The 16,354-nt window shown below is 42.4% G+C and overlaps 1 protein-coding gene across 1 annotated transcript in view; it reads left to right on the forward strand.

Moving 5' to 3' along the window:
- NID1 (nidogen 1) overlaps nt 1-16,354 on the forward strand; it is a 112,588-nt gene that overhangs the window by 66,200 nt on the left and 30,034 nt on the right. Inside the window, exon 12 of the mRNA XM_004712177.2 lies at nt 1,168-1,290. Coding sequence (XP_004712234.1) covers nt 1,168-1,290 — 123 coding nt within the window. The remainder of the gene's footprint in view (nt 1-1,167; nt 1,291-16,354) is intronic.

Genomic DNA, 16,354 nt, shown 5'->3' on the forward strand with positions numbered 1-16,354 from the left:
AATCTCTAGAGACAGTAACTGCATTCATGGTTCCTTTCGGGTATGGCAAAGGAGTACAAGAATGAAAAAACAAGTTCTAAAATGGATTGTGGTGATGATTGCACAACTCTTGATAGGATTGGACTATTGGATTACATGAGTTATGTAATATGTGAATTACGTGGCAATAAAACTGGTGGGAAAAAATTCTCATTTTCCATGCTAGAGACTCGGATTCAATTTCCATGCATCTATCAGTGGAGACTTGTTGCTAGGATCCTCTATAGACTTGAATGGGACTTCCAACCTAAGACAAACTAAGGATGGGAGTGAGAAGCCTGCTGATTTTATGAAATCATAGTTCAGTGGTCTGGTTTCTAACCCATCGTGGGAATTGCACAGAACCTGCAGCATTCATTTTCATTTCACATGGGGTTATTATGAGCTGGGGACTAATTGCCCGCTAAATGACAAGTCATAGTAGACAGTATTTTTGAAAAGTACAAACTTTCCCAAGATGTATCCTAATCTCTGAGATACTTTCTCTTTTTACCGAATATGTGCGTATTCTCACATCTGAGGTTTCTCGACCGTGCACATACACTACAGTAACAGAACGTTTTGAAAACTTATTTATGAAGGGAGAGATCATTGCATAATTTTAAAGAAGCCTCCTTTTTTCTTCTGTGTTTTTGTTTGTTTGTTTTTTAAATGAAAAACATTGCCAGGAAAGTAGAACACATTTTCAAGTACAATAGGTACAACTTTGGGAGGTCGTATCTTACTAGTTCACGTTCATAAATGTTGTTAGATGCTGTTGAGTTGGCTCCAACTCGCAGAAACCCTGTGTGCAACTTTATTATCAGACAATAAAATTGTTAGTGGTTAATCCCTCAGAAGCAGACTGCCTGTTTCCACTTCTCTGTTCTAACTCTGGATGTTCCCATGAAATATGTTCACCATCGGTGACTGCTGATGTTTGGTCATCACGCAAACCACACAGAAGCCAGCACATTATGGCAAACTGAGACATGAATGGTCGAACTAATGCGTACTGAACTCTAAATTACCGTTTCCAGGCAGAAACAGGTCTCCATAGAGTTGGGCAAGTGACTGAAATCATTTTGTGAACTGTGAATTCCAGAGGAAAGCTCACTGTCAACTGTGAACCATGTTGATATTTTGCAGATGTCGATGAGTGCCAACCAAGCAGATGTCACCCTGATGCCTTTTGCTATAATACCCCAGGCTCCTTCACCTGCCAGTGCAAGCCTGGCTACCAGGGAAATGGCTTCCGTTGCTTACCTGGGGGTAAGATGGGGGAGATTTGGAGTTGATAACCCCCTACTGCGTTTATGAGTCCTTAATTCATGGGCCTGGGAGAGCGGTCAGGTGAAGAGGGAGCTCCACAGAGGCGTCTGAGAGTTGTCATGGTTGGAGATCAGAACGCAGGCTGCAATCTACCACTGCACAGGCCATGTTCCACACAATCCCAAGGGAAGCCCTTCACCTGGGTCATCCCTGAGCTGGTAGCTCGCTGTCGGGTTGTGCTCGAAGGGCATCTGCTGTCTGGGTAAGCACTGTTTCCTGGGAGCAATGGGGAGCACAGTGTGGTGGGGTGGAGGGCCACTATTTACTGAGGATTCCACACCATTTGGTGTAGTGCCTGTTGTTGCTAGTTGCCATCAGGCTGGTTCTAACTCACAGAAGTAAATAGCGCCTGGGTCTGCGCCATCCTCACTCACAATTGTTGCTATGTTTGAGCCCATTGTTGTGGTCACTGGTTCAGCCCATTTTCTTGAGGATTTTCCTCTTTTTTGCCGATCCTTTCTTTTACCAGGTATGGTATCCCTCTGCAGGGATTGGTTCTTGCCATCTTCCCTTCTGAAGGAGCATTCTGGCTATGTTTTTTCCAAGACAGAGTCATTCAATTCTTTGGGAAGCCCATGGTACATTCAGTATCCTTTGCCAACACCGTAATTCAAAGACTTTGTTTTTCTCGGGGCATCCTTATTCACCGTCTGGCTTTCGCATACACATGAAGGGATTGGAAATATTATAGTTAAGCCCACTTCAGTCAGACCCACTTTAGTCCACAAAGTGGCATCTTTGTGCCTTCACACGGTAAGGGGGCCTTTCGCAGATTTGGCCAATGTAGAATGTTGCTGGGTTTCTTGATTGCTGCTTGCATTGTGGAACCCAATAAAATGAAATCCTTGACTACTTCAATTTTCAATCTTTTCTCTGTTTATTAGGATACTGCTTATTGGTCTAATTTTGAGGATTTTTGTATTCTTTATGTTACGGCAGAATCCATATTGAAGTCTTTGATCATCATCCATATGTATTTTAAGCCCACTTCACTCACTGCAAGCAAGGTTGTGTCATCTCCACATTTCAGGCTGTTAATGAGTCTTCCTCCAATCCTGATGCCTTATTCTACTTCATGGAGCCCAGCTTCCTGGATTATTTGCTCAACATGTAGATAGACTAGGTATAGTGAACAGATACAATCTTGATACACACCTTTTCTAATTTTAAACCATACAGTATTCCTTTGTACTGTTAAAATTACTGGTTTTCGGTCTATATACAGATTCCACCAGAAAACATTTAAGTGTTATGGAATTTATATTCTTCACTGTGCTTTTCATACTTTATTATAATCCACACTGTCAAATTCATTTACATTTAATGAAATACAGGCAAACCTCTTTCTGGTAGCCTCTGCTTTTAAACAAGATTCACCTGACGTCAGCAATGACATCCCTCATTCCACCTCCTCTTCTGACTCTTGCTTGAATTCTTGGCAGTTCCTTGTCTATGTATTGCTGCAGCCATTTTTAAAAGTCATCTTCAGTAAAATTTGTTGTGTGTGATATTAATGGTACTAGTTGATAACTTCCATATTATGTTGTATCACCTTTCTTGGGAATAGGCACAGTCAGTTGGCCAGTTAGCTTTCTAACGAACATTTTGGCATAAAGGGGTGAACACCTCCTGCACTGAATTCATTTGTTGAAACATTTCAGTAATTCCTAGAGCCGTGCAATGCCAATGCCCCCCGCCACTGTCATGATCCCAATTCTACCTTACAAATCCTACTAGAGCAGAGGATGTACACTGGTACAGATCAGAGCTGGAAACACAGGGAATCCAGGCCATATAAACCACTCAGAACCAATAATGAGATTAGCAATACCAAGAGGGGTAGGGGAAGGTGCGGGAGAAAGGGGGAACCAATCACAATGATCTACATATAACCCCCTCCCTGGGGGTCAGACAACAGAAAAGCAGGTAGAAGGAAACATTGGACAGCTTAAGATATGACAAAATAATAATAATTTATAAATTATCAAGGGTTCTTGGAGGGGGGGCGGATGAAGAGCTGATGCCCAGGGCTCAAGTAGAATGAAAAGGTTTTGAGAATGATGATGACAGCAAATGTACAAATGTGCTTGACACATGGATGGATGGATGGATTGTGATAAGTGTTATATGAGCCCCCAATAAAAAGGATTTAAAAGAAAACGAATGATACAGCTGATATATGAAATTCAAAAATATAATGTTGAGCACAAAATATTATATTTATACACAGTATGATGGCATTTGCATACAATATACAACTATGACAATAAGGCTACATAAGAAGGGATTTCAAAAGTTCATGGGAAAATAGAATGGAAAGATAACAGAAATTTTCCATGAACTTTAAACGTGTATATGTGTGTGTTATAGTTTTCTTACATATATTTTTGTGTTGCTTTTTCTACATATGTATGTAAGAAGAAAAAATACCTCACTTTCATCAAGTCAGTTTTGACTCGTGGTGACCCTACACAAGAAGCCAGAATTCTAGATAGCAATCACTGCTGTGTGGAAAACAGGGGCTTGGGTTTGGGGAAGGTTACACAGGGTATTTCGCTCTCTCTTTTAAAAACTTTTATTGTGAATTGGGTGAGGATTTACAGAACAGATCATAAGTTTCACATTCAACAATTCATGCACATTTTGTTTCATCTCATTCATTGCAACGCTTTCAATGTACCATCCCTTTTCCCACTTTCTCTCTGTGGTCTCTGTCCCCACTCCCCCTCTCCCAAAACCCCACAAAACTCACACCGACAAAAAACGCCGCTGTCGATGTTCAATGGCTGATTATTCTAAGGAGTGCATCCCTCACTAGTGTTATCTGTTCTCCTCATAGACCTACAGTTTGCCTGAAAATTGAGCCATAGGGTGAGTTCATTTTCAGATTTGAATGGTGACTGAGGGTCATTGTCTTCGAGGTTTCACCAGCTTATACCAGACCAGGAAGCCTGATCTCTTTTATGCTTTTGAGTTTTGTTCCACATTTTCACCCCCACTCTCGCCAAAACCTTCTAATGTGATCCTTATGTAGCAGTTGGGAGATTTAGCCCATAGCACCATCTAGTTAGCCAGGCACCATCTAGGTCTTCAGGTGCCAGGGTTGTAGAAACTAATGTTTGAATGCTTCATTAGTCCATTGGGATCATTGTTTCCATGTTTGATTTTCATCATTTTTGTCTCCCTTGGACAAGGAGACACAGTTGCACCTTAAGTAACGGCTCATGAACTTTTACAGTCTTTGCTTATCAAAACCCAAAACCGAACTCGCTGCCATTGAGTTGACGCCAATTCACAGCAACTCTATAGGACAGGGTAGAACGGCCCCTGTCCGTGCCTGAGTCTGTAACTTTATGAGGGTAGAATGCTTCAGTTTTCTCCCACCTGCTCACCAAAGTAGGATATAAAACATCTCTGTGGACTATGCCAATTAAGCTTTGTATCCTTCACATATTATTTCTGATAGTTTGCTTCTCCACTGTAATATGACTATAGAGGTTTTGATCATGTTTTTCTTGTTTTGCATGACTAAACAATTTAATTAAGCATTACAGAGAGACAGATCATTTGTAATACCATCAGCAATCATATCTACCCATAATGAAGCACAGGATCAAATAACAAGCACTATTTGGTACCTACTGTATTGGCTTAGGTTGGGTTTTCTAGAGAAGCAGCACCAATGATCCTTGTATGTGTACATAAATAGAAAAAGATAGAAACCAAAAAATGTCTCACACCATTATAGGAGTAGGTGTTGGTTCAAGTCCAGGTTCAATTTCAAGTTCAGGTTGCTTCAAGACAGGGGTCAGATGCAAGCTGGAAGCTTCTCCTGACTCATGCAGCTGCAGGAGATGATGATCAGAAAGCAGGAAGACCACAGGCTGGTGGATACGGCACTGAGTGAATCCAGTGTTGGCAATCTTCTGATGGCATCTTGGAGTGGCAGGCAATATGACAACAAGTCAATAAACCAGATGCAGGATCCTTATCTAATAGTAGACGTGCACTACCTTCCCCAGACTGTTAATGTAACTAAGAGCAGGCTATACCGTGAATGAAGCCTCTCCTCAATCTGTATCCAGACTGTGACCAGATTAAGGATGTGGTAGTCTACCCTGCGTTTGCTTGGCTGCTTCACGGGCGATCCCCTCATGGAGTTGACCACACTGTGTTAGCTCATGTCATGGGGGAATTCTGGCCCAGCTAAATTCATATAATACCTAACTATCACATGCACAGAGAGGGGAAACGGTTAAAAATTAAAACTATGCTTGCTTTGAAGATGAATCAGTTTATGTCATGGTTGGTGATGCATCAAACAGTGACGGAAGAAATAATAAGTCTTCCCTTTCTCTCGTCCGCATTCTTACCTGCAGTCATACATTGATTATGGAACCAGTTTGGTGGATAATCCTTGTCATTTTCTTTTAAATAGAATTGACTTCGATAATCAGAGTGTATCATATGCCCTCAAAATAAGTGTTGAAGCAGTAGTTGTATGTGGATGCTGGTGAGTTTATGCAGATGTATGTGCACAGCTTTGTGCACTTTAGTGTACACGTGTGTGTTCTGCGTTTCCAAGTAAATGCATTTCTTTCTGTGGGTCATAGTCAGAAAGTTTGAAAGCTACTATATGTATTGTCTTTTGTTGCTTAACAGATTATCCCAGATTTCAGCAACTCCTCACAGAGTGTCTGGGGTTAGTAATTCATCAGTTGCTTAGCCGAGTGGTCTGGTTCAGGGTGTTTTATGAAGTTGCTGTCAAGATATAGGGCATGACTATTATCTTCTATAAAGTTCACTGAGGTGGAGAGATTGGAGTTGTTCTTAGCAGCCCTCAGTTCTTTGAATATATTGCTCTGAAGACCCAATTTGTGACAAGATGGGTCTCTATAGGACTGCTTGAGTGTCTTCAAGACATGGTAGAGAGTTTCTTTTCAAGCCATTGATGAAAGTAAGAGAAAGTTCAAGATGGATGTTAAACTCTTTTATAATGTAATTTTGGAAATGACTTACCATTCAGCTCTATACCCTTAATCATAGATCAACCCTTTTATAAGATGGCACCACACCAGTGTGTGCCTGCCAGGAAATGGGTACCCAATGTGGCTATCTTGGAGACTAATCACCACAACCACTTGGCTTGCCTGGACAGTTTCTGACGGAGTTGGCTAGATTTAGCGTCAAAGAAGGGTATAAGAAGCCCTAGGCTAGAGATGTGAAGCCTGGTCCTTCAGGGCAAATACCAACCTCGCATATATTTGATCATTTCTCTTCACGCTTGGCACCAGTGGCACTTACCAGCACACAGTATCTAGCTCCTCACTACACATCTTTAGAGAGAGATAATTAAAGAGTTCAGCGGCTAGGGCTACAAGGAGAGAGAAAACATTTAGAGTCCTACTAAAGGGAAAGAAAATTGAGGACGAATTTAATGAGTGACCCTTGCTTGCTATTCTGTTGCTTGTGGTTTATTTCGTATTGTACTTTCAGCTCACTCAGTGTGAAGAAGCTTGAATTCTCCAGGAAGAACTAAAACGGGTCTGGAAGTTCTCCAATTTATCTGCTTTGTTTATGTGATCATTTTAAAACTGAAAACAGCCGGACGACCTCCAGACTGCTTTAGATTATTACCTCACTATAGATCAAGTGAATTATCAGTTTCTTTTGTAACTAAAACCATAACACATTTATAGATACCAAGTTACAAATCCGAATATTTCAGTGATCCGATTTTAATGTCTTGTACCTGAGATGAAACAGCCATTTCTGTAGGTGACTCTCCATCCCGCACATGTACCCTTCCTGTTCCTAATGGGTACTATTGACATGAAAGATATGCTGGGGTTACAGTGTAGATTTCCTGCCTCAGACTGGAGCCAGCCTCTTCTCTAAGGCCTGGTTTCTTTTGCGGGAAATGGTACTACAGGACCATAATGTAGGTACTAGGGATGCTCGGACAGAGCTGGGACTGCTAGATGAGTTTGTATTGATACTTCTAAGTCAACTCCAGGATTTTCCTTTACCTTCTCGATTACAGCCATAGTTCCTTCCTCTCAAACCAAAAATCCTGGTTCTCAAGGCACAGGGGATGTCCTGTTAAAATTAGAATATACTCTAATGGCTGATTTACTCTACCCCCATCACACAGGCAGGTCTCTGCATGACAGTATTAATGCTAACACCACCAATACTGTTTTTGAGAACAGTTGTTTATCAGGACATGTTACAAAATTCTTTCCAGTCTACTAATAAACACCCAAAGGGGCACAGCACTCTGCTGTAAGCCTCAAACACCAACCTGAAGGCATTCAGCTCAAGCTCCATGAGTCAGCAAACCCAGCTCCCTGAATGAAGTGCCCAGAGGCACCCAACTCCAGTTACCCTCAGCTTGAAAGGCTCTCAGCTCCCCTTCCATGGGTCAGCATTTCCAATTTCCCTACTTAAGCACCCCGAGTCACCCTACTCTGCAAGCTGCCTCCTGAGCAAAAGCACTCATCTTAATTTGCTCTGTGGGTTGGGTAGTCCATTGCTGTGCCGTGCCCTGGTTCCTGGCTCTGCTGCTGCTCTGATGGGATAGCTATTTTTTAATTTAGACATTTTCCTCACTTCTAGTTCTCTTAAAGAATAATCTATTGTGTTTATTCTTGATTCTGGTCCTTCTAATTTAATCTTCATTCCTACAATGATTTTTTTCTTTCATTTCTACGTCTCTCTTGAGTTCTTCCATTTTATTTCTGAGGTTTTCAAATTCAGACCAATTTTGTTCTTTCATATCTCGGATCATTTTCTTAATGTCTTTTGTTTATTTTGACATATAACGATATGGTTTTGAACTCTTTTAGGAGCCTTTCTTGACAGCAATCTTTCATTGATCATAGCATTAATATTATCCTCCTGTCTTCTCTTCTTATAGTGACCTTGAATGGCAGCTGACCTTTATACCTTTCTATTGCTTGTGTTGATTATTTGTCAGTCAACAGATGGCAACTGGTGCTGGGCCTAGAGGGGGACAGGTAGGCCAGAGAAGTTAGGAAAAGTGTAAAGACATGGAGACTTGCATGTCTATCTCTTTTAATAGAGATAGTTAGGGAGGTTCATGGAGGATCTGAGAACCAGGCCCTCCTGAAACTTGAAAACAGTCATGGTAATGCTTCCCCTATACACATGCATCGAAATACCACAATCTCCCTCCTTTATGGCTGTCCAAAAACCCCCAAACCAAACCAAAATCATGGCCATTGAGTTGATTCCGGCTCATAGCAACCCTATAGACAGAGCAGAACCGTGCTCTTGGATGCTTCAGAGACGGTGAACCTTTACCGTTGTAGGAAGCCTCATCTTTCTCTTGTAGCGTTAGTAGGCACTGCTCACCTTGTGGTGAGCAGCCCAGATGACCCGACTTCCAAATCAGCGTATAAAATCTACTTTCATGAAGTCGATTCCAACTCATAGTGACTCTATATAGAGTTTCCAAGACTGTGAATCTGTATGGAAGCTAGAGAGCCTCTTCTTTCTCCCAAGGAATGGCTGATACATTTGAACCTTCCACCTTGTGGTTAGCAGTCCAATATCTACCTGACAGCACCATCAGGGTTCCTTAAATCAGTTGACACAACCTGTATATCCACTTTTGTTTTGTTTCGGAAGCCTTCCCTAACCTAAACCCAAGTCTTTACCCTGTCCGTTATTCTTGTCAGTACCCGGAATGCCTTGGTCTCTTCTTCTTCCTCCAGTCACAGCCTGAAAACGTCCAGTCTGCTAATGCATACAGACTGCTGTGCTGAGCCTGGCTGCACAGATTAAGGACATAACAGGTGTGTTAGTCTGGGTTGACTAGAGAAACAAATTCATAGACACATATGTATATAAGAAAGGGTTTTATATAAAAGAGCAATTGTCTATTGAGAAAATATCCAGCCCAGTCCAGATCAATTCCATAAGTCTGCTGTTAGCCCATAGCTGATACCAGTCTATAAATTCCTCTTCAGACTCATGCAATGATCCTGAATGCAGGAAGATCACAGGCCAGTGGATGGAAATGTTTGTGGATCCAGTGATGGTGGAAGCATCTCAGGGCTGGCGTGGGTCTGTCTCTACATGGCTCTTCCAGCTCCAGGGCTCTGGCTCCATCAGGGTAGCTCCATCTGGCTTGCCATCAGGAATATGATGCAGAAAGAGTCCTGCTTCCAGGAAGGAAGACAGGAGTTCCCAGAATCCTTAGTAAAAGGCCATGCCCACACAGAGGCCTCATTGACTACGACCTGATTGATAGGCTACACTACACCCCTTCCCTCAAGTTGACAGGAGATTATGTAACTGCCACAACAGATTTACTACTCACAGGGTCAGCCCAGCTCTTATCCCACCCAGAGCTGCGTTAGGTACTCCTGTCTGGTCCCATAGCACAGTGCACTGTCAAACCCTTCACATACTACATGGTTACTCTCAGAGGCCTTGTCTTTTCCATTAGACTCTAAGGGTTTTCTAATAAAACTCTAATCCTAGTGCTTACAGGATGCCTGACTCATGGCTATCCCATGCACCAAACCAAACCAAATTCACTACCATTGACTCAATTCTGATTCATAGAGACCCTGTCGCATAGTGTAGAACTGTCCCGGTGAGAAGTTCTTTCTCCCTCAGAGAAGCTGATGGTTTCAAACTGCTAACCTGGAGATTAGCAGCCCGATGTGTAATCCCTACACCATCAGGGGTCTTATCCCATGCACAATGCAATGGAAATGCTGCCTGGTCCTGCACCATCCCCACCATTGTTGCATATCAACAATAGTGGTTTTCATCAGTTAATTTTTTGGAGTAAATCTCCAGGTGTTTCTTCTTAGTTCATCTTAGTCTGGAAGCTCCACTATGATCAGCATCATAGCAACATAAAAGCCCGTACTGCCAGAGGAGTGGTGGCTGTGCATGCAGCACACTGGCTGAGAATCGAGCCTGAGTCTCCCGCACTGGAAAGTGAACCCTACATGAATAGGGTTTGGGGAGAAGTTGGGAACAGGGTGCCCAAAGATAGGGAAGAGTGAAACTCAAAGGAGGCAATTTCCCATGGTACGTGGGCTCTCTTCCTTGCTGTTGTAGACCTGCTGCTTTCCGTTCTCCATTTGTTTCTCCTAATTTCTACTTCATTTCTCTCTCTTGCTTCCGCTGGTGGACACCTGTTAGGAAAGGACTCTGAGGCCAGTTACTTAAGAGAGAGCTCTCCAATGTTAGGAGTATTATACCTGGTGAGGGTATTCTCCGTAGGCCCCTAGCGATAGGAGAATAAAGAGCACTTCTGGTTGACATTCTCTTCACGTGTAAATTCCCATCCTTGGAAGGTTGCTGATCTGAGACTATCAAGAATGAATTTGGCAGCCATCCTGGGATGAGCCAATGGGAAGTGGAAGGTCTTGACCCAAGCAGACCAGGCATTGTTCACCAGACTCGGGTCCCCAAGTCCTGAGACATTTCCATTGCAGAGCCCGGTCCATCAGCATTACCATCAGAAGTAACTGACCCCTTCTGGGGAGAAGACTGATAAATGGTGCCCACTCCAACAAGTCCCATTCGAAGGAGCTCTGGAGGTTCTGCCACTGCTTTATTTCTTCTCTTCCCACAGAAACCTGCCATTTCTTGAGCACCTACCCACCCTCCATTCTAAGCATATCAGAGGCTATGAGACTCATTTACTTGAATTAATAGAGGAAGAGGTGTCATCAGGCAAGGGAATGGAGTACAAATATGCAATCTTCTGGCTTCTTCCTCGATTTCATTTTCTTCTCCTTCCCTTTGTCCCCACCTTGAGAAAAGTCACCCCAAGCTCTGTGCCACTCCTCAGTGTTTCAGATTTGAATTCTTCCTCACCTAAGCAGATGAACAAGGTAATTAAGATCTTACCTGAATTACCATATGACCATCTCAGAAGCTCAGGAAATATGTCTTTACCACCCCTTCCCTTAATGGAGATTTTCCCATGGTGGCTTGTGGCTTTCTGCAGAGGGCGCCAGCTGAAGCCCTTGGCTGTTTCCTCCTGTCTGCTGGCCAAGCCATCCCAGGAAATTCCAAGATAACACAAATTTTCCATAAACACTCTTAAAACTTCATTTCCTGTGTCATAATTGAGGTCATCCTCCCTAACCCCCACTCCCCATATTTACAAGTACAAGGTATAGCACTTAGAAATTGCAAATTCTACGTGACTTGAGTTATTTTTCTATTGACCAGACACCTTACAAAGAACTGTTAGCCAAGCTCAATGCAACAGTCCCTACTTCTTTAAATGTTATTTAATGTTTATAATCTTATTTATTTATCTAGCTTTAAAAAAACAACAACATAGTATATAAATGTTTATGGCACGAAAATGAGTCTGTGGTTTCAAAGCTAATTTCAATGTGATGTGAATGTGTTAAGCTAACATAGATAGATATCAGTATTGACATGGAATGGTCAGAGTGTGTGGGTCACCCAGGACCCTAGATGTGGGTGGCAGGAGATTGAGGCACAGAGGGACCAGTATAGGGTGAAGTACACAAAGACCACGTCCTAGTTTGAGCTACATCCTTACTAGTTCTCTCACCGTGTGTGTGTGTGTGTGTGTGTGTGTGTGTGTGTGTGTGTGTGTAGCTGCTTCCTTTAACTCACTGAGCTTCAAGTTTCTCATTTGACGTGAAAAGCGCACTGCTTGCCTCATAGGATTATATACCCAAACCCAAACCAAATTCACTGCCTCCTAATTGATTCCAACTCATAGCAACCCTATAGATTAGAGCTGCCACTGTGGGCTTCTGAGCCTGTAAAAATGTATAGCAATAGAAAGCTTCACCTTTCTCCTGCTGAGAGACTGATGGTTTTGAACATCAGCCTATGGTTAGCAGCCCAGTGAACAGCTCACTACACCACAGGGATCCTCATACGATTACAGTGTTAATTAAATTCCATATATATGACAGGTTCATGTCACCCAGAGACATACCAAAAGAAAGGCCATTCAAAACTCTCTGGAGTACAGTTCTACTTGGACACACCCCAGGAATCTAAATCAACTCCATGACAACTGTTTTATATCTATAAACAGGGACAGTTGTACTCTAAAACCCCGTGTAAATGTACAGTATTGACTCAGTCATCAGTTTCCTCCAAGGATGAACAAACACCAGCATATTTGTGCTCAACCAGATGGCTTTTCATATCTGGCTCTTCTCATTAATTTTTTTTTTTTTTTGCCTCTGGGACAAAAAAGAATCATACACAACTTCTTCTTGCTAGCTTCAACAAACACTTTTCTGGCATGTTAATGGTGGTAACAATTTCTTTTGTAAGAATTAATACCAAACTAGTCTCAAGGAGCTGTAGATTGGAAAAGTCCCCAAAGTCCAACTCTTGTAAGATGCTAGACTACTCCGTTTCCCCTCACTCCTCCCTTGAGTATATTCCCTCATGTATCTGGGTTCTATGGATGCCTGCAGTGTCTCACAGAACTCACAAAAGCTTGAGGAAATGTCTCACGTGGTGGTGGACGGTGTTCAGTCCAAAATCCAAAGGTCAGGCAGGGATAAACCAGATTCTGGGGCCAGAGGACACAATTCACTCCTGGGCATTCCCAGCAATTAGATCACACTCTGGTTGTGATGGATGACACTGAAGGGAATCCTTTCATAATTACTTACAGGCCATTCCTATCAGGATCTCCCCCGAAACTGCTTACTCGACCCAGGCAGGGAAAAGTCCTTTGGTGGGAGTTACATGGTGCAACCAAATTTCACCCAAAATAATAGTCTTCTCCAACGCTGTACTCCATCTTATTTATGTACCTGTGACCTAGGGTCTCTAGCAATGTGTTCCCAGTAGGCATTGGCCTCCTACTAATCTTATCAGTCGGGCTTTTTCAGAGGCCACTCCAGAAATAATTTTCTTTCTCTCAGCTGTAGCATATAATTCCTTACATCATTATAACTAACAGTCACCAAGATAACCATTAAACAAAGAGTGTCGTCCAATTCACACCTTCTCTTAAGGTCAGATCTTAATTAATCTCATCCTATTCCTGTTTGATGGCATTTTGTGTGATGCCATCCAAAATGGTACTATAGCCACAGGGTATGAAATCCAGAATTATGGTCTATCACATAAGGGCTTATGGCTGGGAGGGCCAAATCAATTGAGTATACCATATATATTCCTGTATATATGAGTTTTTCAGCACATTCTTAATACAGTTTTTGTGGTTAAAATGAGGTGCTTTGGTTGGTAGTCGGGTTGGCTTATACTCGAGTATATATGGTAACTCATCAACTACTTCTGACCAAGGAGGCAGCCTCCTTAAGCCGGACAGACAGCACAAGAGCTGATGGCACATGGGTATTTAAAACATTCATCAGCACCACACACATTGAAATCACTGGGTCTGCCCCATGCAGATATGGTCAGAAGTGAACAATTGCATGCAGAACTTAGTTCCTTCTGTGTGCATTCTCATATACCACTTACAACCCCAAATAATGTATATTTGCTACTGCTACCATCCCTGTTCTACAGATTAGGGCCATACAACTTAGCATTGTTGACATTGTCAGCTTTAAAATTCTCTGAAATATGTATATGCACACGCATACACACAGTTGTTGTTAGTTGTTGTTGAGTCAGCTCTGGCTCATAATAACTTCACAAGTAGTAGAACTAAACACTGCCCGGTCATGGTCACTGGGGAGCCATTGTTGCAGGCATTGTGTCAATCCATCAGAGTGAGGGAGTCCTTCACCTTCTCTGGCCCTCGACTTTACCCAATAGATTTCTAACAGCATCTCCAAAGAAGTGAATTTTGGGCAATAGTCTATGATAAATCAAATTTTCATTGGCTAATTTTTAGAAGTACATCCCAGGGCTTTTCTTCCTAGTCGGTCTTAATCTGGAAGCTCTTCTGAAACCTGCTCACTCTACATGGCTCTGCTGGTATTTGAAATAATGGTGGCGCATTTTTCAGTAGCACGATAATGGGAAACCACCACACGGTGTGACAAGTTGACAGTATGTGTATCTTTTTCCCCATCATAACTAGTAATGCCCTAGAGCAGGGGTTGACAAATGACAAGCAGCATGCTAAATCTGCCCTTCTGCCTGCCGGTATAAATAATGTTTTACTGCAACATAAATATAGTCATTCACCGGAATATCAGCTACAGCTATAGTCCCATGATCTGCCAAAGAAATTTAACTCACAATAAGGAAACTGTTTATTCGTTTGCCCTGTGCAAGAAAAGTCTCCTGACCCCTACCCCACATTACGTGTGTTCTGTGGAGAAGCAGATCTCTCCAATATAGGAGTGGGGTCCAGGGAGCCTCTGCCAAGAATATCCCTGAATTATAATTGCGTGTTTATTTGTCCTTCTCCAACACACTGCACAATAGAAGGCAGACCTCGTGTTTTATTCATGTCTAGACCCCCAACTTCCTTGCCCAGTAAGTAGTTCCTCAGTTAACAATTAGGAAAATCCTTTTTCTGTCCTCTCGGAGCCTGGAGCCTGCTAAAGGAGGCCGAGAAGGAAATCGCTCATTGAGTATGATAAGATCTACAGTGCTGGTGAGGTCACTGGCAGGGCACCAGGCCCAGCCCTGAGGAGCTTTGGAAAGCTATGGTGCCTAGGCTGATTCTTGATTCATATGGGATCCAGGGCAGTGGTAACAAAATAAGTGGAAGGGAGAAAATTGTAGCACGGTGTGGGTTGGCTGAAAATACAGTTCTCGGTGTTGTAGGGTTTAGCAAGAGGGCCCCTGCTAAACAGTCACCATTGCCAGATGACTGAAACCAAGTGGATTCAGAAGATTCTAAGTTTTATTTTCACATGCATGGGAAAGGAGAAAGTGGGCATCCTTCCCCCAACTGATCTCCCCATCCCTTTGTTCTCACAGGTTATATACACAGGCTGAATCAAACAGTTCTTCAGAAATGCACAAATCTTGGAATGGCAGGTACAAGCTAGGAAAACAAAGATCATGTTAGAGAGTGTCCCTTACTGAAGGACCCTAAATCTTGAGGAGACAGGCCCAGTATGCAGAGCCTGGCCCTTAGTGAGGGGGGTGGAAGGAAGCCTGGACACTCTCACGGGATACTCTGTGAGACAAGACAGAGAGAGGGGTCTAGCTCAGGGTCACAGCTGTGAAGTATTTCTTGCTAAGTTACATCTTAACAAAGAATATAATTCTCCTAACCACATTGTATTTCCATCATAAAATAATAGCCGATTGACTCTTCAGGTCACCCCCCATTATCCCCCACTCTTCATTGTAATTTCTCATATCCATGAGATCTGTTAATGATGGAAATATTCGTGGTTGATGATCAGAAGGAATTCAGTAGGCACTGAATTTTTGTGAGAACTTTGCAGTGGGTCTTGCACCTCATAACCTTTGAAGTACTGAGAATTGGAGCTCAAATACAGTTCTTCTTCTGATTAATACATGTAATTTTTAACACATAAATGGGGCACCCACATAAAAAAGTGAATCATACAAAGTCATTTTATAAAAGGAAACACCTTGAAATACCATGTTGTCTCTCAACTATATGATTGAGGAATTGTTTCACAGGTTCCTTGTTCATCTTCTTCGCTAACAGAGAAGTCCCTGTCAATTCCCCTACAGAGAGCAAGGCCCTGAATTCTGGCCTATTTGACATATCTGACTGCTTCAGGTTGAGAGTGGGGCATCATTTCCCTATGGGTCTACTCTCTTCCTAACCCTATTTTAATCCCTTTGCCTGCTGGGGAAATGAACCATCTAACACACCCTCCTTTGAGGAAGGTGGCTGCAGCTTGGTATATGCTTCATACTGGAATTGGCTAATGTTCACTCATAATCATTATCTTTTTAAAAAATCTTTGTATTGGGAGCTTATACAACTTTTATCACAATCCATCCATCCATCGTGTCAAGCACTTTTATACATTTGTTTCCCTCATCCTCAACATTTGCTTTCTACTTGAGCCCTTGGTATCAGCTCCTC

Source organism: Echinops telfairi, unplaced genomic scaffold (assembly GCF_000313985.2).
Source record: "Echinops telfairi isolate 266 unplaced genomic scaffold, ASM31398v2 ScPeMD7_7424;HRSCAF=8462, whole genome shotgun sequence".
NCBI lineage: Eukaryota > Metazoa > Chordata > Mammalia > Afrosoricida > Tenrecidae > Echinops > Echinops telfairi.